Below are 25,196 nucleotides of genomic sequence, written 5' to 3'. Positions count from 1 at the left end.
TTTTAAAAATTGGATTATTATTTTTTAAAGATGCAGTAGAAAAGGTTTAACAACAGAACCCATGGAGGGGAAGGTGGGAAGTCCAGAGATTCGAGGGAACCTTGTAACTTTGGATGTGTTGTGGTATGATTATAAACTTAAATATGTAAAACAAAATAATAGTAATAATAAAAGAATAGCCAATGCTCTTGCTCTCATTTTGAAACAGTTTTATCCATATCCTGCAAAAAAAAATGAGGCGGCAGAGCAAGCTGATTAGGTGCCTGGGGCGGCACGCATGCCCTTCACCCAGGGGCAGGGCCAGCCGCCTGTGGGGCAGGGCCAGCCGGGGTAGGACGTTCTGTGGGGCCTCCAAGAAGTCTGCCTCCCGCCTCCCTCCTCCTACAGCTGAGGGGGAGGTGGCGGGCGGACCGTTTGGGGCAGCACAGAGCCTGCGCACGCCCAAGCCACTGCATCATTCCCAGGAGAGACATGTGGCTCGGGCGTGCTGCAGGCCCCGCGGTGAGTGCCGCCCGCCATTTTGTCACCCCCCCCTCAGTGGTGACACCCGGGGCGGAGCGCCCCCACAGCACCCCCTTCCTCCGCCCCTGCTCTCTCCTATCCTATACTACTACCCTGAAATGTTCAAATGTTTCTTGGGTTGTCCTTGAATCTTCCTGCTCTTGCCATCCTCGCCTGCCACAACACTGGCATGCAGTACCCTAAGGAAACTCCCACCCTAAGCAATAGCTTATGCAGTGAGTTTGGGGTTTGGGTTTCTTTTCTGGTTTTTTGTAAAAAGATGAGGTGCCGGATGGACCACACAGGGCAGTTGTTGCTCTTCCTTTTAAATATAGAAGAAAGGGTCAATTACACTGGCTCGCAACACTTTCTTAAGGAACAGCTAAATAAAATGTAAAACAATGGTCTCACAAGAGGCACAATCACAATATCCCTGAGCCCCCCAAAAGTTACCTTCAATATAAAACCAAGCATATTGCCAATGGCTCAAAAGGGATATTCTATTTTTTTGTACCTATGCTTGTCATAAGTCTAAACATACCTTATTAATTGTTGCTATTTTAAATTAAATGTCCATCCATACTTAGGTTTTCTTTGTTCCTTGCTAATGTGAGCTGAAATAAAGTGAGCAAAAAACTGCTGAACAAGCTGCCCTTCCCCTCCTCTCTTTCCCCCCTTTTTGTTTGTTGATCTGCAAAGATCAATTCCTCCCTAGCAGAGAAGCCTGTTTCTTATTAAACTCAGGCTTGGTTGAGTAACTAGTTCGAAACTTCTCTTGGACTGTCTCACTTGCAGGGTAGATCTCTTGTCATCACACAATCAGGATTGTCCTCAGCTGCTGCTGCAAGAAAATAAAGAATATTCCATCACTGGAACTCACTGGCTTATCAACTGGACAAAACACCTGGCTTAGCTTTTGTGGCTTCCCCTGTAACACAAGAAGCATGGAATGTTTTGCAGAGCTGAAGGTAAGACAGCAGTAGCACTGAGAGCCCAGAGCTCTGTCTGGAAGAGCTAAAAAAATCCTTACCTTCCAATGTCCTTCTAACAACTATGATTTCTTAGGAGATCTATAGAATACTTTGTTTCAAGCTGGTGTGGGAATCCCTTTAAATCTTATTTGGAATCCTGGCTGCATACGTTTTCAGTGTGCAGAATGGAAACCAGATGTTTTCATGTGCTTTTATATCCAGATGTGTGCAGGGAAAGGACCGTATGTTGCTGCCAGATATTTCTGCTGTTTGGCTTGGACAGAGGAGCCAACAATTTTATTAACCAGTTCGTTTAATTGCAAGTTTTCAAATGTCCCTTCCATGTTTGCTGATCTGAAAAGTTTTAAACGTCAGTCATTCTATTTGACTAAATCATTTTCTCCCCATATTTTGATTTTGGCTGTCTAAATTTGGGTTGCAAGTGGGTTTTTCTTTTAACTGCAGATCCCAGCTCCCATCAGTTTCACAAGCCAGACTGTCTTTTCTTTACCAACTGCATATTTGACATCCCTTCCCCCCCGCCCCAGCAAACGTCCTCTTGGTATTCGGGGGATGTTCCCCTTTCAGCCAATCATACTGATACCGCCTTGCTTTTGCATAACTCTCAATTAACTCTAAAGTCTCCAGACTGAACAAGCACTTTCCAGCTGTGCTGTAAGATTTATAGTTTTTTAAAATTTGCATCATGAAAATAGCTCTAGCAGAAATCTGCTGCCTGCTTTGCTGCCTGACTAGGATACAGTATACAGTACCTTTAAAGCACATTCAAAGCATATGTTGTTGTTGTTGTTTAGTCATTTAGTCGTGTCTGACTCTTTGTGACCCCATGGACCAGAGCACGCCAGGCACTCCTGTCTTCCACTGCCTCCCGCAGTTTGGTCAAACTCATGTTCATAGCTTCGATAACACTGTCCAACCATCTCGTCCTCTGTTGTCCCCTTCTCCTTGTGCCCTCAATCTTTCCCAACATCAGGGTCTTTTCCAGGGAGTCTTCTCTTCTCATGAGGTGGCCAAAGTATTGGAGCCTCAACTTCACGATCTGTCCTTCCAGTGAGCACTCAGGGCTTATTTCCTTCAGAATGGATAGGTTTGATCTTCTTGCAGTCCATGGGACTCTCAAGAGTCTCCTCCAGCACCATAATTCAAAAGCATAAATTCTTCGGCGATCAGCCTTCTTTATGGTCCAGCTCTCACTTCCATACATCACTTCCAGGAAAACCATAGCTTTAACTATACAGACCTTTGTCGCCAAGGTGATGTCTCTGCTTTTTAAGATGCTGTCTAGGTTTGTCATTGCTTTTCTCCCAAGAAGCAGGTCTTTTAATTTTGTGACTGCTGTCACCATCTGCAGTGATCATGGAACCCAAGAAAGTAAAATCTCTCACTGCCTCCATTTCTTCCCCTTCTATTTGCCAGGATGTGATGGGACCAGTGGCCATGTTAAAAGCATATATTCCCTCTCAAAGAATTCTGGACACTGTAGTTTAAGGCTTGCCAGGATGAATTGTAACACTGTGAAATCTTCTTTTAAAAAGCTCAACAACCAGCTCAACAATATGGCAATCCTATCATAATTCCAAGACTGTCTCTGGAAAATCAGAACATTTGGAGGCTATGCAAATATTCCAGAGAAGGGGACGCGGCTGGCGCTGTGGTCTAAACCACTGAGCCTCTTGGGCTTGCTGATTGGAAGGTCAGCGGTTCGAATCCCTGCGATGGCCTGAGCTCCCGTTGCTCTTTCCCACCTTCTGCCAACCTAGCCACTCGAAAGCACACCAGTGCAAGTAGATAGATACCGCTGTGGCGGGAAGGTAAACGGCGTTTCCATGCGCTCTGGCACTCGACACGTTGCGCCAGAAGCGGTTTAGTCATGCTGGCCACATGACCTGGAAAGCTGTCTGTGGACAAACGCCTGCTCCCACGGCCTGAAGGCGAGATGAGCGCCGCAACCCCACAGTCGCCTTTGGCTGGACTTAACCGTCCAGGGGTCCTTTACCTTTAGCTTTTACCTATTCCAGAGAAGATGGTGTGCATGTGTTGGATTGGGAAGCAGGGAGGGTGCATCAAAAAACAGCCTTCGCAGCTGAAATACTTTCCTTTTTACCAAAGGGGGAGAAATATTTGGGGAGTTTGACACCACATACAGGTACTGTAGAATTAATATGGAGCTTCTAGTGCAGGTGGCTCTGGCACTGGTCAGATGTGTGTCTCTTTTCCATCCAGAGATGGACACACGCATGGTTTATATATCTAAAGCCTTTTATTTTTCTCAATGCAGCCTGCATTGTATGTGTAGGCCCACACTGAATGCTTCCCACATTTTGTAAAAGAATAACAGGAGTTCTTCAAAGACAGCCATCGCCAGGGTGGCCTTCAGAAAATAATATTCCACTTCATGAAATCCAACTTCAAAAGTATTTGTCCATGCCTGCTGTCTAATCTCTTCAATGAAAGGTCATGGTTTGTAGGCCAGAACTGAGCTTCCAATGAGAGCACTCAACTTTATATTCAGCTCATTCAAATAAATGAACATTGTTTAATTTTTTATGATCTGGTGGACTTTCATCTCCCAATTTTGTTTGAAAAATGCCAAACCAAAAATGAAATGTTGCCAGATGAATTTTTAAATATATCTGCATTAAGTACTGTACGGATGAGACATGAGTAAGCAAAATAAAAACTAGAAAGCGTGACATCATTTCTTTTGGACAAATGCGGAAATTGGTTGCTAATTCCCAGCTCCTTATTTGTACGAAAATTCAAAACACAGCTCCATCTTGAAAAATAATGCAAACGTCCCAGGATCCCAGAATAAATTTTGTTTATCCTGGCATATATCTCTATGTATTGGGGACTGTCTAATTCGAGATCCACAATAATTCTCTCCGGTGCTTTTTCCCCCTAAAAAAATGTTTAGGGGTACAGTCATACCTTGTGTTATGTCCGCTGCGGGTTACGTCTTTTCAGGTTATGGATGCGCCAAACATGGAAGTCCCAGAAAGGGTTACTTCTGGGTTTGGCGTGCGTGCATGCGCAAAAGCGCTAAATTGCACTTTGCGCATCCGCAGAAGCGCCGAATTGCGTCAAGTGCATGCACAGATGCGGCGCTTCAGGATGCGGCCTTTTCATGTTGCAAACGGGCCTCCGGAACAGATCCTGTTCCAACATAATTAAACATTAAACATTTCTTTACAAAACCTTCACTATACAGGATTGCCTTCAGACGGCTCAGGGATTGGATAACTCCGGGCCCCCCCAAATATTTCTCCAATGAAAATAGGGACACCCTAAGGAAAATTGGGACATTCTGGGATCATATCAGAAGCCAGGACGGCTTCTCTAAATGAGGGACTGTCCCTGGAAAATAGAGACCCTTGGAGGGTCTGTGCTGGGGGAGGGAAGTAGCTTATCTATTTATAGACACTGGTTTCATTGTGTGAAACAACTTTTTGTTTTGCAGTACATGTCAGGATTTGGTAATGAGTTTAGCTCTGAAGATCCACGCTGCCCTGGAGCCTTGCCAGAAGGACAGGTATTTGTGACACTTGAAATGTGAGAAGGGTGCTATTCACAGTGGGAGCCAATGCCACCCTCTGAGGTGACCCAGCCGTCCATGATAATCTCCAGCACTACTTAGAGGCCCAACCCATCCATTTACTTTGCAAATAGATATTTTTCTACCCTGAGAGAAAAAGTGGCTTGGAGTGTGTTTAAAGCAGAGAAACTGTAGTTTGAGGCAGTTTTTCCAATCCATATTCATCCCTTCCATGACTTTTTTTTTAAAGTGTTAGGGTTTTCATTGAAGGTTTTTAAGCAGAGGTTGGGTGGCCATCTGTCATGGATGCTTTAGTTGAGATTCCTGCCTTGCAGGGGGTTGGAATAGATGACCCTTGGGGTCCCTTCCAAGTTCCAACTCTGTGAGTCTATTATTATAATACACAGGATCCCTTGTGCCCTTGGCAAGGAGATGAATCGGTGGCGCCCCCCCCCCCCCGAAAAACTACTTCACTGCAATAGCGACATTAGAAATTACTACAGTGGTACCTCTACTTACGAATAACTCTACTTATGAATGTTTCTACTTATGAATGGAGCTCCGTTTAGATAGGATTTGGATGCGGTTTAGATAGGATTTTTTCTACTTATGAATTTTTAGATAGGATTTTTTCTACTTACAAATTTTAATTTTTTTCTCCCAATGCATTCCTATGGGATTCGACTTACAAATTTTTTCGACTTACAAATGTGTGTTCGGAACGCATTAAATTCATAAGTAGAGGTACCACTGTACATTTTACATAACCCAAGGACTTGAAGCGCCAGGAGTGAGTGATGTTGAGGTGAAGAGGAAGGGCGAAAAAGAATTGCATGCCTTTGTGCCGTGGCGTGAAAAGGACGGGAAGCTTCTCTCGTGTTGGGTCTTGTCGCAACAGTGGCAGCACTGTGCCACACATGTATGGCATACCCTCCATAATCTGATAGGCAATTTTTATGCACCTCTGGCAGTGGCCTGTTCCATCAAGTCCTAGGTACACTTCTGACAAAAGCCAAACAAATAAACGTATTCACAAAGGATAATATATAGTACAATGCGTGCTCTCAGAAAGTATGGGGAGCTTGCTGCTGCCTAGTGTAATAACTCATTTCAGATTACAGTGGTACCTTGGTTTTCAAATATCTCGGAAGTCAAACGTTTCAGTTTTTGAATGCGCTCAGAAGTTGAACAGGAAACATGGCTTCCACTGAAGCCTAGCTGTCGGCTATTGAGTTTCAGTTTTCGAACGTTTCAGAAGTCGAACGGTCTTCCAGAATGGATTACGTTTGAAAACTGAGGTACCACTGTATATTTCAATTATTCTGGGGCAGTCTAGATATGAAGTATAATTCACTTTATACTCATTTTCTTTATTCTGATTGCAAACCATATTTATTGTGTGTGCAGGCTTTGGTGCTCAGGGAGTGGTAGGAAATAGTAATGTACGGAGTTCCAAACTTGACTCAAGGAGCCAGTCAACAGATTTAGTTCATCACTGTCAGGGTTTTCTGATTGGATGGTTCCGAAGAAAGCATTCAAGCTGAACTTAACTCTTCTTATCTGTTTTGGTTTAGAATAGCCCTCAGATCTGCCCATATGGTCTGTATGCTGAGCAGCTTTCTGGGTCAGCATTCACCTGCCCACGACCCACGAACAGGAGAAGGTATGCATGGATTTGGGGGAATCGGTTAACGTACATGTGTGGTGTGTATAGCGAGGGGGAGATAGTGAAACGTTGTTGGTATCAGCATGGTGTCTTACAAGTCACTGCAATTTTATTCCTTTGTTTGTTTGTTTGTTTGTATTATTATTAACATATAAAACACATACATTTACACAACATGCTACCTTATATTCATAGCATAAAACATACCTACATTTCCCCAAAATCCCACTATCTCTTTGCACTCCCACCACATGTGTAGAAAGGTTCCTGCCCCGTTGTTGCATCTCCAAGAGACATCACTACAGTTTTTATACATTTTTGCCAGTCTGACCGGGGTCAGGTACCATCTGTATTGCATTTTAATTACATTCTCTCTTAAATTATAGCATGCCGTAAGTTTGAGATCTCTTTTCCACAGCTGTTCCCATTGGCTCATCATAATATTTTCCCCTAAATCCTGGGCCCACTTTACCATCACTGTCTTCACTTGCTCCTCCTTTACCTCCCATTCTAGGAGCAAATCATAGAATTTGGAAATATGTTTACTTTTAGATTGGATTAAGTACTCATCCAGTCTTGAAATTTCTTTCTCAAATCCTTTTTGTTTATCTTTTGCCAATCTCTGATTAATTTGAAAATATTGCAGCCAATCTTTCAAATATTTTTTTAACTTCCTTAAATTCTTTCAATTTGTTTGTTATTTCCCTCTTCCAATAATACCTTATATGTTGCTCAATTGTTATTCATATTCTTTCTCTTTACGGTCATGATTTCTAAGGGTGAGGTCCACCAATGTGTTTTGGTTCTAGGGTTAGAACCAAACCGAACGGGTTTCCGGAATGGATTACGTTTGACAACCAAGGTTTGACTTTATGAGTGAGGCCCCTGAGTGATGCCAAAATTTGGCACCCCCAAATGGATCTTCTTCTCAACTATGGATCTTCTCAATTTCATGTGCACGAGCCCTTGAGGAATATGCCAATAGTACACCTGGTCCTTGGCTTCAATGCAGAGGCTCCCCGTGTTTTGCTTTGGGATCTGTTTCCAGTACAAGGGCTTACTTAGTCTTGGAACATGCAAGCTTGTCAATGCAGAGAGTGCCTTTGAGCAACTGCTGTGAGGGATTAGAGTATAGAGGTTTATAGGACAGCTTTCAAGAACTCTTCCTCCCTTAATCAGTCCTGAAAGAGAGGTCCACGTCAGCAAGAAAGCAGGTGTGGAATGCCCTGGAAGGAATCTGATTACAGTCATACACCTATGGCCACATTGGTGATGCAGATTCAATGTATTCTCCCTCCAAGAGAGACTCTTTGATGCTCATTCACCACAGTGCAATAGCATCCTGGAAATGCCTGGTGGTGATGTCTGTGGACGGCTACTGCCTCCTCTTAACACACACAGCAATTGCAGCCAAGGGCGTACCCACCACGGGGCAAGTTAGGGCAGCTGCCCTACTCTAGAAGCAGGGCTGGTGGGCAGAGGCGGAGCACAGCCCGGCGGAGCGCGAGTTCGCCATTCCCGCCGCGCCGCACCCTCCCTCCAGCTCCCCAGCGCGCCCTCAGGCAAGGCCAAGCGTGGCGGGGAACTAGGGAGCGCAGCGCGGCGGGCGGGAACGCTGAACTCGCGCTCCGCTGGGCTGGGCTCCGCCTCCGCCCACCAGCCCTGCTTCTAGGGAGGGGCACAGCCTGGCGGAGCGCGAGTTTGCCGTTCCCACCCACTTTGTGGCCCCTCCCCTTCCGTGCCTTGGCCCCTCCCCTTGCCCCCCCCCTAGTTTTGATCCTGGGTACGCCCATGATTGCAGCCCAGAAAATCTATCTCACTCTTGGGAGCAGAGACTGCTCAGTTCTTCCCCAGTCCAAAGCACAATGTCAAATTCTGCACTGGAGGAGTGCATGTTGGAGAGGCATTGAGTCAGCCAAATTTCCATGTCTTCTCTGCATTTGTTTCCCTTTCTAGCTGGCTGTATAGAATCCTGCCTTCTGTTTGCCACAAACCCTTTCAGCCTGTGCATCAGGGCTATCTGACACATAGCTGGGATGAAGCTGAGCCTGAACCCAATCAGGTAATCACAGGTGCCATGCGATGCTGCAAGGAGTAAGGATAACATTAAAAGTTGAAACCCTTGATATGACAGGGACACGTGAACTCAAGCTTTGTTTCCCAGAAGAGAATTTAAATTCCCTCCTCAGCATGATCACTTCTATACAGACAATAATTGTAACCTGTGCTTTTTTTTTCTGGGGGGATGCAGGCGTACGCATAGCCCTAAACATTTTGTGAATCTTTGTACTTTTGTCCATTTCCTGTACTTATTTTTCCAGATTTGAACTATAAAATCTTGGCCTCAGCTAGGCGCCCATGGAAGAGACTGACATAATAGAAGCCAAAGTCAAACTTGAGGCAGTATAGCCTAGTGGGCCAAGAGTGTTATTGAGAAAAAAGGGATGGGGCAAAAATAGGGACCCCTACCTTCAAAAAAGCATTTAGAGATGTCATGATTTATTCTTAGAATAATTCTTATTTATTATTCTTAGAATAATTTTTATTTCTCTCTTTCATTCTAGCTGCGATGGAAACCTTTTGAGATCCCAAAGACCACTCAGAGAAAGCTGGACTTTGTAACTGTAAGTTAAAGACTAAAGTGTAAGTTAAAAAGTAAAGGTAAAGGTAAAGGACCCCTGACAGTTAAGTCCAGTCATGAACAACTCTGGGGTTGCGGCACTCATCTCACTTTACTGACCAAGGGAGCCGACGTTTGTCCGCAGACAGTTTTTCCGGGTCATGTGGCCAGCATGACTAAACCACTTCTGGCAAAACTAGAGCAGCGCACAGAAATGTCGTTTACCTTCCCGCCGGAGCGGTACCTATTTATCTACTTGCACTTTGATGTGCTTTTGAACTGCTAGGTTGGCAGGAGCTGGGACTGAGCGACGGGAGCTCACCCCGTTGCAGGGATTCGAATCGCCAACCTTCGGATCGGCAAGCCCAAGAGGCTCGGTGGTTTAGATCACAGCACCACCCGCGTCCCTCCAGTTAAAAAACTACAAACTATAACAAGGAATAGTGCTGTAGATTTTGTAGCTGAGGAAACCGAGGTAGGACGATCTGCTCCAAACCACATATTGATAACAAAAGAGTACTCAACCTCTCTGCTTGTAGGTATTAAGATCACATGAAAAAATACTGTAATTCTTCTATGTAAATGAAATATACACACACGTTTTCTATCCATCTATCTGAAATAACTGGACAGGCCAATGTAAAAAGAAAAACAACCTAAGAAGCTAGATGGGCTTCTAAAACAGAGGCATCAGAGGCTACATCAACCCCATTGCCACTTAATTCACATGTATGTAATTGTGGGAAACTGCATGAGTTCTTGGGATAATGCTATCTTCCAGCTCCCATCCTAGTCCTGAAAAATTCTGAAACTGACATGTACCTTCCCTACCGCCTTCAAAAAAATCAAACACTTCTCTGTATCCCTCTAACTCTTCACTGGGTGACCACTTTTAATTGTCATCACTGTGGGATGCAATCCATTGGAGCAGTCAAATGCAACATTCCTTGTTTCCCTAGAGTGGACACAGACAGGGGGATGTTCCTCCAGCCAGTTTAACTTCCTGTTACACCTGGAGCATCCTCCCCCTACATGTGACCAGGTAGGTGGGCGTGACCTCAGGAGGTGCCACAAAAGGTCCAGTCACGCAGCCATCTTCCTCTTTTGCTCTTTTGACTCTTTTTGATTCTCTTGGACCGCACTGCTGGCTCTTAGCCAGTAGCACATGGGATGAATCCCCATATGGGATGAATCCCCAGCTTTCTCTGTAACTGTAACTACAAGCCAAAGCCTGCCTTCAGGGATCATACTGTGAACTGAATGTAAGTAAACTTCTTGTTACTTATATGTAACTTTTGTGTCTTTATTCTTTAGAGAGGGATCAAAGGGGTCTTACCAGGAATAGATCCAGTCTGGGCAAGTCAGACTGGATTGCTTAACTAAAGGGGAATGCTCTGTGGTACTTGACTCACTAGCGTGAAAGAGGAAGGATAATATTTAATCAATATATCCCAGGCACCCCCAAACTTCGGCCCTCCAGATGTTTTGGACTACAATTCCCATCTTCCCTGACCACTGGTCCTGTTAGCTAGGGATCATGGGAGTTGTAGGCCAAAACATCTGGAGGGCCGCAGTTTGGGGATGCCTGATATATCCTCTCCTACTATCCACAACATTTCCACAATCATGAGAGGATTTCAAAGTTCTTGGAGTTGTTTAAAGGTGGAGAGAATTTGGGGATGGAAAAAGACTAACCAAAGGCACCTGTGATTTATGCTAACGTTGAGTGCTTATTTTCCATAGGGATTGCACACTGTGTGTGGCGCTGGTGAGCCCAGGTCTCGAGAAGGGCTTGCGATCCACATCTTTACCTGTAACAACTCCATGATTAACAGGTCTGTGAGCAATGCGTGAGCAATGAAAGTTTTCCTTCACAGTTCTGGCTAATACTAAATATTGTTTCGCTATAATTTGTGCTGCAATTGATTGGGTGGGTTATGGCATTGTCATTGCTGTTTCTTTAAAAAGAAATATTTATACTTTTCAAGTTTATACATTTCACTAATTTTATATAGTTCACTAATTCTACAATCATGTTGACATTTCAAAACTTGACTCCCTTCCCCCTCTTTCTGCGGTTCCTTAAATTTATTTTTAATATCTTCTGCTTATCCAAATTAACCTAATTTGCTCATTTATTAATCTTCTTTAAATATATACTCTTATGAAACTGCAGGTTATTACAATAATCCTACCAATGTTTTTATCTGTTTACAATTTATCTGTAAATATATTCAATAAACCATTTCCATTCTTTGATAAAAAGTTTGTTATATTGATTTCTTATTCTTCCGGTAAGTTTCGCCATTTCTGCATATTCTGTAAGTTTTTGTATCCATTCTTCCCTTGCTGGGCCTTCTGCTTCTTTCCATTTTGGGGCGAGTAACACTCTTGCCGCTGTAGTAGCACACATGAATAAGTTTCTATACATTTTAGGTAGTTTTGTCACTATAATTTCCCAAAGAAAAGCTTCTGGTTTTTTTTTTTTACAAAGGTTCTTTTAAACATCCTTTTCATTTCATTATATATCATTTCCCAGTAAGCTTTAACTTTGCTACTAGACCATCACATATGATAAAAAGAACCTTGTTTCTCTTTACATTTCCAACACTTATTTGATTTAGATTTATATATTTTTGCCATCGCTCTTTCTGCTGCTAATGCTGCTTCTATCGGCCCCTCTCTTTATAAGCATTGCAATTTTCGCTTTTCTTGTACCTCACCATGGAATCACTTTTGTCGTGAAGGGAAGGCTATAAAGATTTATTTGAATATTTTGAGACCTTGATTATCCCTCTTTTCTTTCCCCTTTCTCTTATTCCATGCATTATAAGTATTTTGAACGCTGCTTGTGGCACCAGAGCACTATGTCTTTAAGTACAAGGGTTCTGCCTTCCAAGCAGGGGGGGCAGTTTGAATAAAATATGGGGGGCAGGTAAGCCCCACCCCATATAATTGATCACATGATGCGGTGCACACACACCTTTTGAATGGCAATGCCCAATAGCTTAGGGGGCAGGCACCCTCAAATATTTTATTGGGTGTGTGTGAAGGGACCTTGGCCCCTAGGAGTTGGCTCCTATGCCTCCAAATGTAGTAGTAGAGACCTCCAGGTATAGGGCAGTATATAAATTCAAACAATAACAACAACAACAACAATAACAACAACAACAACACAGTGGTACCTCGGTTTAAGTACACAATTGGTTCCAGAAGTCTGTACTTAACCTGAAGCGTACTTAACCTGAAACAAACTTTCCCATTGAAAGTAATGGAAAGTGGATTAATCCATTCCAGATGGGTCCGCGGAGTACTTAAACTGAAAGTACTCAAACCGAAGCGTACTTAAACCGAGGTATGACTGTAATAATAATAATAATTTTATTTATACCCCGCCCTCCCCAGCCAAGACCAGGCTCAGGTCGACTAACACCAAAAATAAAACAATTTATTAATTGTAGTTGAACTACAACTTCTGTCATCCCTTCATCCCTGACCATTGACTATGCTTGCAGGGGCTTATGGGAGTTGTAGTTCAGACACATCTGTGGGCAGCATCACATTGGCTACTCTTCTCTAGTAAGCGACTTACTAGGAAAGATTTATAAAGACATCCCATAATGGTAGACATTGAGGTGGTAAACTTGTACCCAGCTGCGCTGTTTCAGAGTGGGGCCTCACAGGATTCCTCACACCCGGAATACCTCTCATGTTCCCTGAACATAGAAAACTAGGATGCCAAAGATTATGATTCTAACCTAACCTTCTTGGCGCTGGCTGTCATGGAAGTGTACTCAATGTGTCCCTCTGAGCTGAAAACAATGACATTGAAAAACATCCCAGAGTCCAGGAACATTTATTTCCACACCTGTGCACACAGCCTTGTGGAATTTTCTTATCACTTACTTGAAAATCAGTTTCACTGAAATCAGTTGAACGTCCTTAAAGAGTTCAAAATCAAGATCCTATTGTAGATACCTTGAATTCTGAACACTCGGCAATTGCTTTTTTCTCTATAGATGCTTTTATAATTCCGATGGAGACTTCCTGATTGGTGAGTTGTCCCTCTGACCTTTATCATTCTGATTTGCTCTTCCCAACTCTTTTCTCTCTCTCTGTTTTATTTAAAGCTGCAATATTGACACAGAGGTGACTGGGAGGGTTTTGGAGCAAAGGGTAAGATTGCAGAGAGAAAGTAGATAACAAATGGAATCATAGCTCTTTGTAGTATTAGAGCACCGTCTACTCCAAATGGCTCTCCTAAGGCAGGATCAGGTATGTAACGATAACACTGCACATTTGGAGTGTTCCCTGGGAATAGGAATGGGTTCCAGTCCCACAGCATATATGTTTGTGCTTCCTTTCTCCAGTACCACAGCAAGGCAAATTGCTCATCACTACAGAGTTTGGCAAGCTGCTGGTGGAGCCCAATGAGATATGTGTTATTCAGGTAAGCCCTGGACAGTACAACACTCACCCACCCTTGTCTGTTGCACCTGATCTTCTAGGCAAAAAATGTTAGTGCTGCAAGACTCCTGTAAGGATCCTATCACACAGCCATTGGCCACCTGAGGGCCTCTCCGTATTTTGCTTTTCCTACATACAAGTCTGTGCAGTTTCTCCATTGATACTGGCCTCATGCAGTGCAATGGGTGCCTATTCTTAATTTTTGGAAATAACTGCCATTTTTGGCATGTGACTGCAGGCCCTGGAGTGGGACATGCATGGGCCAGATGCAGGGCCAGATTTAGGTATGATGAAGCCCTAAGCTACTGAAGGTAATGGGGCCCTTTATATGTCCAGCTGTCCTTTGCCAATGACAAATTGTTGATGTGTTTTGTTGTTGTTGTTGAATATATGCTATATGGTAATTTATGGACCTAACAGGTATCTAAAGCCATAACGGGATCAAAATAAATAAATTATGTATTACATTAAATCAATCAGTAGGCATAAGACTCATACCCTTAGTCTATGCTGCCTGATCATCAGTCTACAAGCACTCTTTAATATTAGATAACAGGTACAACAGCTTGACCTACATTCAACTGCACTGCACTGCAGTCTGCAGCTGCATGCTACATGTTGCCCTGCAACCAGTCCATGCAGAATGTAGGGCACACTATATATAGAAATGAGCAAACCAGTGATGTTTTAGGGAGCAGGCTAGCAGGCAGTGCCCATTACGTACATCATAGGAGCCCACATGACACAAAACACTGTTGCTGTATGTAGGTTTTATTTTATTTGTTTTTTATTTTGGAAATGTACATCCAGGGGTTTTTTCCTTTAAAGAGAGTCGGGCCCTAAGCTATAGCTTGTTTAGCTTATACGTAAATCCGGCACTGGCCAGATCATAGCTGCCAAGTTCCGGATTCTACGCGACTTCCAGACATGCATAGAAGCAACTTCTGGTGCCGCTGTGCCCATTTCCAAAATGGCCACAGCGCCAGAAGTCGCTTCTACGCATGTCCGGAAGTGCATAGAAGTGGCTTCCGGCGCCGCTGTGCCCATTTCCAAAATGTCCGCAGTGCCAGAAGTCGCTTCTATGCACTTCCAGACATGCGTAGAAGCGACTTCTGGCGCCACAGCCATTTTGGAAATGGGCAGAGCAGCACCAGAAGTCGCTTCTACGTACCTCCGGACATGCGTAGAAGCGACTTCCGATGCCGGCGCCACCCGATTTCCGGTGCCCATACATGGGCAGAGTGGCACCAGAAACATGGCCGCCGGCAGGAGCTGCTTTCCGGGGGATTTACGGGATATAAATCCATTCGGGAGACCAGCGGGAAACGGTAAGAAAATACAGGGTTTCCCGGGAAAAACGGGGTACTTGGCAGCTATAGGCCAGATGAGCACTGCAGTGTGCGTCCACATCTGAATTAGGTTCCACATTCAGGTTGAATTGCGTACATCTGCCCTGGGAAATTGTGGCATATTTCTATGAAGGAAGGAAGCCTGGACATTGCTAGATATTAAATTCCATTCAATTAATATTGAAAACGTTGTTATCCTTGTCCCTTCTTTCGGCTCTGACATCAGCACATTCTCTTTGAAAGTTGTTCTGCCAAAAATTATGATGCATTAAAGAAAACTATAGTGACTCACCTCTACAGATTGCCTCTGTAAATTCTTATATTTGGCTCGTTTTGGAATGATGCATTAACTGGAAACAAAAAGATGCAACTCAATGCTATTTTTTTTTAAAAGCATTCTGGCATCCTAGGGCAGAAAGCTACATTTTCTGTGCCATGTTTGTGATTTAGCTATTTGGATCAGTCTAGGTCAGGCAAGCTGCCCTGTGCTTCTACACAACGTGATCCAAATGTTGGCCAAGTCCTATTGACACTTCCTTAGTCATTGGTGTGGTCAATTAGATAATGGCCTGAAGCAATAATCCTGAGGTTAGCTTCCTAATAGTTTTTTTTGTTCTTTGTCTTCCAGCAAGGGATGCGTTTCAGTGTAGAAGTATTTGGAGAAACTCGAGGCTATATCCTGGAGATATATGGGGTACATTTTGAGCTGCCAGACTTGGGACCTATTGGTAACTATTTACTATTATTATTACTTTCAATAGCAATATAATGCTTTTTATTAGAATCATTACAACATCACAAAAAATTCCGTAGTTCTTCTTCATACTAGTAACAACAAAATAAAATAGGGGCCCCAGAATTTGGGGAGAAGAGAGGGGAAAGGATTTCAGAGCTACATTGATGTTTCAGATTATACTTCCTCCATCTTTTATTATAGTAAAATATTAATTTACTATAATTGAAAGCTGGTTCACAGATGCAGCAGTACTGCTGAATTCCCACCCCACATTTTAGGCTTGCACAAATGCCTACAATTTGCCGTGTTACTCAGTGAAGTTGGTTAGCAGAAGATTCCAGGACAAGCAAAACAAGATGTTTCCTTACCCAATGCATAATTCAATAGCACCAGATGTGGTGATATGCATTAGCTTCGATGGCTTTGAAAAGGGTTTTAGACTAAAATCCATGCATTTAATTTCATTTATCGTCAGCATGGTAGTTTGGTGGAATATTCAGAAACGGTGTATCTCTGAACACTAGATGCAGGAGACAAGCAACAAGAGAGAGGGTTCATCTACACTTCCGCTTGTCCTGTGCTAGAAATCTGGGCCTGAGCAGTTTTCCACTTGACCTACACGTTCCCAGGGAAAAGCCACTCTTTAGTGCTCAATCGAAACAAATGTCCATCCGGAGAAAGCCAGCATTGTCATTTTGTTGTTTAGTCATTTAGTCGTGTCCGACTCTTCGTGACCCCATGGACCAGAGCACGCCAGGCACTCCTGTCTTCCACTGCCTCCCGCAGTTTGGTCAGACTCATGTTGGTAGCTTCAAATTGTCATTTATTGAGCGCTAAACAGCAGTTTTCCCTGGAGGAAAGCAGTGGGACGAAAGAAAGTGTGGATGAGCCACCTCAAAGTTTATGAAGACCAAGAACCACTTGGTGGCTGCTGTTACAAACCAAATGCTAAGATTCTGTGGACCCGTACCCTGGTATAGTTCAGCAGAGTGATACTTACTCCAAGCAGCCTTTTAGAATTCCAGCTTCTTAAAGTTACATAAAAAAAATTCCTTCAGTAGCACCTTAAAGACCAACTAAGTTTTTATTTTGGTATGAGCTTTCGTGTGCATGCACACTTCTTCAGATACAGTGAAATGGAAGTTTCCAGGCACTTATGTAGAGAAGGGGTGGGGAGGGGTGGGGATGGGGAGGGGGGATCACTCAGAAGGGTGGTAGAAATGGGTGATTGACTGACTGATAGCTGTTGATGACCGCAAACGACTGCAAATGGTTTTGCATGAAAAAGCAAGGGTTGAGATGGCTGAAGATCGCTTATCATGTATAATGAGATAAGAATCCGATATCTCTGTTCAAACCAGGTCCCTCCATGGTTTTGAGCTTGGTGATAAGTTGCAATTCAGCAACTTCTCTTTCCAGTCTATTTCTGAAATTCTTTTGCAGTAAGACAGCTACTTTGAGATCTTGTATAGAATGTCCTGGGAGATTGAAGTGTTCTCCTACTGGTTTTTCTGTCTTCTGGTTCCTGATGTCAGATTTATGTCCATTTATCCTTTGGCGTAGGGTTTGGCCTGTTTGTCCAATATAGAGAGCTGAAGGGCACTGTTGGCATTTGATGGCATACACAATGTTAGAGGATGAGCAATTAAATAGTCCTGAGATGGTATGTTGGATGTTGTTGGGGCCAGTAATGGTGTTGTCTGGGTGTATGTGGCAGCAAAGTTGGCATCTGGGTTTATTGCAGGCTCTGGTACCAGTGTCCATGTTAGACCTCAAGGGTCTTCTAGGCCAATTTATATTTCCAGATCCTACCAACATAACCTGGTAACATTATGAGCTACCAATAGGTTTTGCTGCAGGGTTTAGGAATATGAAGCATGTGACTTGGCTCACACTTCGCAAATACTTCCCAGCTATTAGAAGACATGCACATTTTGAAGCAAGGGTAAGGAAGTCTTTCTGTTACTTAGAAATCCCTACTTTCCACAAGAATCATCTGCAAAAAAACCTTTCTACAGTAACATCTAAATATACAATACAGCATAAAATGTTTTCATCTCAAGTACAGAGAAGCTCTTTTTGAGGCTGTCCAGTAATAGACTGCTATTCCCAGTGCTGCGTGGATGTTATTGGCCCAGAGATGGAAAGAAGAGTGGCAGATTAGTTGATGGATTATGCTGAAATGGCAAAAATGACCGGAAGAATCAGAAATCAGGATGACCAAAATTGTAATAAGGAATGGGAAAAAAATTATTATTTATCTTAAAAACCATCGTAAACAGCTAAAACTGTTAGGAGGATTGGAATAACACTTGTAGTTTAATGGTGAATTTTGGACATAATGGAGATGTAAAAGATTTGGATTATAATAAGGCTGAGGGCCTTCTGGCGGTTCCCTCACTGTAAGAAGCCAAGTTACAGGGAGCCAGACAGAGGGCCTTCTCGGTAGTGGCACCTGCCCTGTGGAACACCCTCCCACCAGATGTCAAAGAGAAAAACTACCAGACTTTTAGAGGAAATCTGAAGGCAGCCCTGTTTAGGGAAGCTTTTAATGTTCAACAGATTATTGTATTTTAATACTTCTGTTGGAAGCTGCCCAGAGTGGCTAGGGAAACCCAGCCAGATGGACGGGGTATAAATTAATAATAATAATAATAATAATAATAATAATAATAATAATAATTAATTACACACGCACACACACACATACTGCCCAGTTATACAATTTGTTCCAAAGACCTGATTGTGCCATTCTTTCCCAGGTGCCAATGGCTTGGCAAACCCACGAGATTTCCTTGTGCCAGTTGCCTGGTATGAAGATCGCCAAGTAGCTGAGGGCTACACAGTTGTCAACAAGTACCACGGGAAGCTCTTTACAGCACAGCAGGTTAGGACATTACAGTTTTCAGTTTAGAAAACAAAGAATTTCATTCAATGTCAGTCGAAGGGTTGAGGTGTCAAATGCCGTCCGTTACACTGACTTTCTTCCGTTGTGATTAAACCATGCAAGTTCTGTGCATTTCCACCGAGCCAAAGCTAAAAAGTTCAAAAGTCAGCAAAGGAATAAGATTTGCAATGTTTGGGAGTTTTGGTGAGGTGAGTAGAACGAGAACCCTGAAGGCAGGCTCTTTAGGCGGTTAGGGAAACCCAAAAGGGAACTTCCGATGGGCTTCAGTTTGGAGCGGGTTGTTGCGGGGTGGGGAGCCCACCAAATAATTCATGATCAGGTTCCTACCCCCATGACAAAGATGACCAATCAGAAATTGCAGGAATCGGGGATGCAGGTAAGACCCCGCCCCAAATACAAAGGAGAAGTGATGAGTAGTTAGCAGGCAGAGGTTGTCTGTTTGCAAGTGAGCAGATAATGGAAATTATTGAACTGGTTTACTGTAATCACGTTATTATTTTCTTTAAAATAATGTTCCGTATTTTACCTCCCTAGTGACTCATTTTCCCCCAGTCATGTCCTGTTTTGCAATTTCTGTGTGTACAATTTTGTAACAGAAAGATAAAATATACATTTAAGGGGGTGGGGATGTGTTTAGACTGTACCAATAAATTCTCTAATCTCCATACATACCAGACACTTTGTACAAGTAAAGGTGCTTGCATTCTGATTAATCTTATAGAGCTGTTCTCCATTCAATGTTGTGGCCTGGCATGGGAACTACACCCCATACAAGTACAATCTCAGCAATTTCATGGTCATTAATTCTGTGGCTTTCGACCATGCGGTAAGTTTTGGGACGTCCTGGGTAAGTTTGAAGTCTCACCTTAGGAGGCATTTGATTGTTTGGTACTTCTTTCCAAAGCCACCTCTGTCAAAGGCAAGACTGGAATCAAGGGAGAGAGTAGTCCTGTTGCAATAATAATATAAATACATTTGGAGGCTAAAACCCCACCTCGGGAATATATAATTCATGCTGGAATCAATGAGATGTAGTCTAGGAGGTGTGCTCTGCGTGTCTCAAACAATACATCTGATATATCAGGTTAGCACTTGGCCCTGTTTAAATAACCTGTCAATCTTCTTTCTGTTTGCAGGATCCTTCTATTTTCACTGTCCTGACAGCAAAGTCAACTCGTCCTGGAGTCGCGGTTGCTGACTTTGTTATATTCCCACCCCGCTGGGCAGTGGCCACCAAGACGTTCCGTCCACCTTATTACCACAGTATGTCTGTCACTTATTCTGCTATGCTGTGAAACTGTCAGATACTGTCAGGCTTCAGGTAATCGGCTTCCTCCCCCTCCCCCTTTGGCAGAAGATAAGCAGAACAAAGCGAAAGGAGTCTCTTACCAGTTAAACATTTTAATGATCACAGCGAGAGAACAAATAATTCATTCCTAGGAATGACTCTTCAAGAGAACCTTGGGCTAAGCGGCTGGACGCTTTCCAGCAACAGTGAGTCTGTTAACTCTCTCTCTTCCAGTTCTTCTCCTTTCCAGGTTCTGTTGAAGAGTTCTTCTCCTCCTAGCTGTTCCCCACACAGTACTTCCCAGCTTCTGCCTCCTGAACTATGCCCCCTCTGCAAACCACTGTTCTAAATCTATACTGTCCTCCTGCTCCGGGGAAGATTCAGGATGCTGATCAGGAGCAGGGGGAGGCTCCCACCATTGCTCCTCAGTGTAGCCCTCCTTAGCACGGTCCCTGACACATACATCCACAAAGGCTTCAGTTCTGCACAACAGATAGAAGACCTCCTTTAGCAGAGTTTAGTTGCTAGCCTAGCTGACTCTTCAACAGAACCTGGAAAGGGGGAAATGTGGTGACTGGATAAAAGACAGAGTCTCCTCTAAACCACCATGAAAGGAAGTACAACAGAGGAAGAGCTGGGCCTGCTGCTTATTCATTCTACAAAACAACTGTAAAAGCTCAATTTTTTAAAAGAAGGTTGTTATTGTACTTCACCAGATCTTAACCTATCTTATTTTCGGGGTATGGTTTATATTCCTTGAATGCTTAAAAATCCTGCTATGGCTTATTTTATGACTACGTCTTAAAATAGGGGAAACAGGGTACAGTATTTGTAAGAATAGAGTCCAAATATCATTAAATTTGTCTATGGGAAGTCTGCGTTTATATGCAAGTTGTTCATATGTTGCGAGTTTGTATACGTCTTCAATCCAATCATAGAAGGGAGTTGCATTCCCCCCCCCCAATTCATCAGTATCAGTCTTTTTGCTGTGGCAAGGGCACAGAGTCCATTCATATTGTCCTTTTGTAAGGTTCCATATGCTGGGTATATAATTCAAGAGGATATTTTGTAATGTAAAGGTGAGGTTGTTCTGTACAATTCTGTTGATAGTTTCAGTTACCTTTTGCCAAAAATCTTTCAACATAGGACAATGAGAAAACATATGTTTTAGGTAGGGAACTATTATCCCTATTGCATCTCCAACAGTTAGATAGCCCTTTTTTAAGCAAACGTAATGGGTTCCAGTATATTCTAAATATTTTTTGTTTGTTTGTTCTTTGAGCCTCAATTTAAGATCCAGAGACACTCTAGTTATAGCAGTTAAAACAGTTTCCCGTTATGTGGTTGAAATTGATATCTCTATAATTCTGTTTCTAAAGAATTAGAAAAGCTTAATTTAATAATGGACGGATAAGGACCGTCACCTCTCAAAGCATCTGTAACGTGGTTCAGATATCTCTAATTCTATGACAGACATGAGCCTCTACATAGCTGACCAACTCCCATGATGGCCAAATTGCAGACCAGCTGTGAATTTACCCCTTTTTAATTTCCACAGGGAACTGCATGAGTGAGTTTATGGGCCTCATCAAAGGGACTTACGAGGCAAAGGAAGAAGGATTTGTTGCTGGAGGTGCCACTCTTCACAGTATGATGACACCCCATGGGCCAGATGGCGCTTGTTTTGAGAAGGCAAGCACAAGCAAGCTGGTGCCTGAGAGAATTGCTGAGGGAACCATGGTAAGAGCCTAAAACACAGAAGCCTAGCAGCTGCGATACGGGGTCTTCTTTCAGCTTGCTCTCCAGGTGGAGATGCAAATGTAAGAGTTGCCCATTTGGGCAGCAAGAGTCACTCCTATTTTACACAGGAAATGACCCACAAGGGGGAATAACTTCTGACCAGTCAAAATATTGGGAGAGAGAAGTAAAACGTCTAGCTAGCCAGAGAATGAACTGTGAGTCAAGTGGCTTGTAAGCTGCCAAAGGAAGGCAACAAAGAGCCCACCTAGGAACAACTGTGGGCAGGATTCTTGCATTGCAGGAGCTAATGACCCTCAGGGTCCCTTCCAACGGTACAATTCTGATTCTATGAAAATAATGCCTTAAGGAAGCCCAACACCGGGTGCTTCAATGATGAATGGGTGTCCCAAGTCAACATGGAAAAAGGGGAAAGACTTCTTCCTTTTAAATCCGAGGTCCAAAAAGGGTTTCCAAGCAGCCTGTGACTACAAAGGAATTCAAATCTATTGGGTGTTAAGACTATAGACATATTGCATTTTTTATTTCATTTATATTCCATGGCTCATCCAAAGAGCTCAAGGTAGTGAACAAAGCTCTCTTCACAACAGCCACGTGATGTAGATTATGCAGAGCAGCAATCACTTGTGGGCATTATGCATTTACTAACTTGCACAGGAATAATCCGTGGTTTTATTAACTTGGGCCTCTGTATGAGGTCTTGCCGAGGCATGCTGCCTTTTGTAAATAGTTTGGGCTTTTAAAGAATTCAGGCTTTGTAAGAATTCAGATTTGTCAAGTCTAGCAAAGTATATGCAGAATTGTGTGCCTGTTACCAAGTAAATATACCACATAAACTGAATTTGGTAAGTCTTCAAATTCAGCATCATAAGATGCCCAGCTTTTATCTTATTTGCAGTTGGATTGGCTGGAGTGGTGAAAAGGATTTCCAGTTATCAAGATATTTTGTTTCAGTGACTCATGTATCCCTGAAGTTGGGATCAATAGAACTGAAAAATAATTGCAACAAAAACAACTACATGAAAGTCTGCTCATTTCTACTGATAAGCAAAATTCAGCTTCTTAGTAGACTTATAATGGCTGAGTCAACCCAGTTCTGAATATTCATCTATATATCTGGACAACCTTATGAGAACTATAAACACGAGTAGTCAAAGGCTAGACTTGTCAATACTTCTAGATACAATTTAAGTTCTCGTGTGTAACAGATTCTCTCAAATCATGTGTGCAACACACTGTGCAACAACTCTTGTTTCTGTTTGCATTTAATTAATAGGTTGTGGCTAGATACTTTCCCTTTCTCAACATTTTATGTGACTTTTCCTGCAGGCCTTCATGTTTGAGTCTTCTTTTAGCTTGGCTGTCACCAAATGGGGGCTGAAAACCTGCCTAGATAAAAACTACTACAAGTGCTGGGAAACCCTGAAGAGCCATTTCAATCCGAAGAATCCCGATGTGCAGTCACTCTGATTTTTCTTTCCTGCTTAGCTGAAGGCAACTGTGCAGCTGTTAACAGTGTCTTGATACATATTACATGCAGAAACTCATGGACAGCTGACAAAAGAACTACCACAAATTTTAATTTGCCAAGTGCAGCTTTATATTTGTTGAAAACGTAAAAGCCCAAAAACCTCCCATCATATATAATACGCAGTGTAACAAAATGATTTTGTACTTGGTCTCTCTCTGGCACCATAGTTTTTGAGTCTCTCTCAAAATAAAGGAGTATTAGCAATTTGCCTTTCTTTATGATTTCTGACATACAGTGACACCCAAGTCCTTCTCATGAGCTATCATATTCAACAAACTGCACAAGCTAAACTGCTGTCGTACCATTACTACTTTATTATTTACTAAACAAAAGTAGTAATAAAAATTATGGGGTGTTATAGACGGGTAGTACCTCTGGTGGGGGACACATCGTGCTCCTTCTGGGGTAGTTTGTCCACCTTTGGTCCCCACTCTACACTCAGCTCTCACCTGCGACTCTTAGGTGGTGTCAGCATATGACAGCAGCCACACTCCAGAAAATGGCTTTGACTGTCCAGCTAAACCAGGTGAGGGTAGCCGATGGGTCTCAAACCCTCGGTGAGTTAGGGATTTCCCCTGCATGCAAAAACAGGCTGTGGCAGATTGAGCGGGCAAAACCAATAGTGGATCCAACTTGTGGCAGTTTCTGCACATGCTGTAGATGGAAGTGAGGGGCAGATGGGGCTCATCAACCTAGGGAGGCATTTCTTCGGGAGAAGAAAAGGCTAAGGAGTGAGCCCTACACAAATCTGGAGTGGAGTCCTTAAGATGGTTGGATGGTGTCTTGGAACACCTCCTTCTGGCAACTCCTGCAGTCAAGCTGGTCCAAACACATTGCTCTGCTTTCCTTTGGACCACATCAAAAATGCAGACAGTGGGGTCTTGTCATCTGGGCAGCCCAGGACCCCCATACACACTGCTCAGGCTTGCACCCCAGGGACGTCACTTCAGTGCTGCTAATGCGGTGGTTTGACTTGGCCCCCTGGAAGTGCACTCCGTTGTCTCTCAAGACAGATGGATGCCAACCATTTATCAAAACTTTTTTATTCTGCTCTAGGGAAACTTTACAATACAATTAAAACTAACAGCAAAAAGCTTTTAAAATATGATGGATTTTAATCAAGAATGAGACATTAATTAAAATATATGCTACCATTAAAAACCACCTGGCACCAGGTGAACCTTTCTAGGGACACAACTGGGGCAAGGCAACTCAGAAAATCTCCTGTTGTTATCTCCCCACCTCACCTGAGGGCCTCTAAAGATGGAAATGTTCGGGCAGGCTGATGTGAAGGCATGCATCCCAGACATAGAAGGATTTAAAAACTATCACCAGCACTTGAATTTTGAACCAGAAAGTGAATCAGGAATCTATTTACCTGTTAAAGCACCGGTGAGATGTGATCCCAACACCCAATCCCAGGTAGCATCCTATCAGCTATATTTGGGACTAACTGCAGTTTTGAGGACAGCCTTCAAAGGCAGTAATTTAGCCTAGAACGGGGGGTGGGGGGTGGGAACCGGTGACCCTCCAGATGTTGTTGGGCTACAACTTCCAGAATGGTTGGGGTTGTCATCCGTGGCAGCCTGGAGAATGGTGAGTGGGAGCCATTTTATCCTTGCAACATTAGCAATGGCACAATCCACACCTAAACTGCAGACATACCTAAATGCTTTTGAAAACAAGGGGAAGAAAATAGCCGAATGTCAGGCTCAGGTCTCAGATCTGAAATGGGTAAAGCTACATTTCCACAAATTGATTCCACGGAAGGCATAAAGGAGGAGGTCACCTCATTATCGTGAAAACAGAAGGTTCTGGAATTCTGTAGCCTCTTGTGTAGAGGTA

At 43.2% G+C, this 25,196-nt stretch overlaps 1 protein-coding gene across 1 annotated transcript; it reads left to right on the top strand.

The window, feature by feature from the left end:
* Window positions 1–1,220: 1,220 nt before the first annotated feature.
* Window positions 1,221–23,555, top strand: HGD (homogentisate 1,2-dioxygenase). The gene is made up of 14 exons (XM_035141242.3): window positions 1,221–1,469; window positions 4,954–5,025; window positions 6,603–6,691; window positions 8,651–8,756; window positions 9,259–9,318; window positions 11,058–11,149; window positions 13,334–13,368; window positions 13,685–13,764; window positions 15,759–15,858; window positions 18,629–18,753; window positions 19,496–19,600; window positions 19,911–20,037; window positions 21,621–21,802; window positions 23,150–23,555. Exons 1-14 carry the CDS (start codon window positions 1,446–1,448, stop codon window positions 23,288–23,290), a joined length of 1,338 nt encoding a protein of 445 aa, XP_034997133.3. The 5' UTR covers window positions 1,221–1,445; the 3' UTR covers window positions 23,291–23,555.
* The last annotated feature ends 1,641 nt before the right edge of the window (window positions 23,556–25,196 follow it).

This window comes from Zootoca vivipara, chromosome 15, assembly GCF_965207765.1.
Source record: "Zootoca vivipara chromosome 15, rZooViv2.hap1.1, whole genome shotgun sequence".
Taxonomy (NCBI): domain Eukaryota; kingdom Metazoa; phylum Chordata; class Lepidosauria; order Squamata; family Lacertidae; genus Zootoca; species Zootoca vivipara.
Note: the sequence above shows the minus strand (reverse complement) of the source record. Positions and strands in the feature narration are given on the sequence as shown.

Excerpts from the sequence above, each read along its gene's own strand:
- HGD (XM_035141242.3), top strand. The coding sequence starts at position 1,446 with ATGGAATGTTTTGCAGAGCTGAAG. Across the intron at positions 5,026-6,602 it reads GAGCCTTGCCAGAAGGACAG|AATAGCCCTCAGATCTGCCC; the intron begins GTATTTGTGACA and ends GTTTTGGTTTAG. Across the intron at positions 13,765-15,758 it reads ATGAGATATGTGTTATTCAG|CAAGGGATGCGTTTCAGTGT; the intron begins GTAAGCCCTGGA and ends TTTGTCTTCCAG.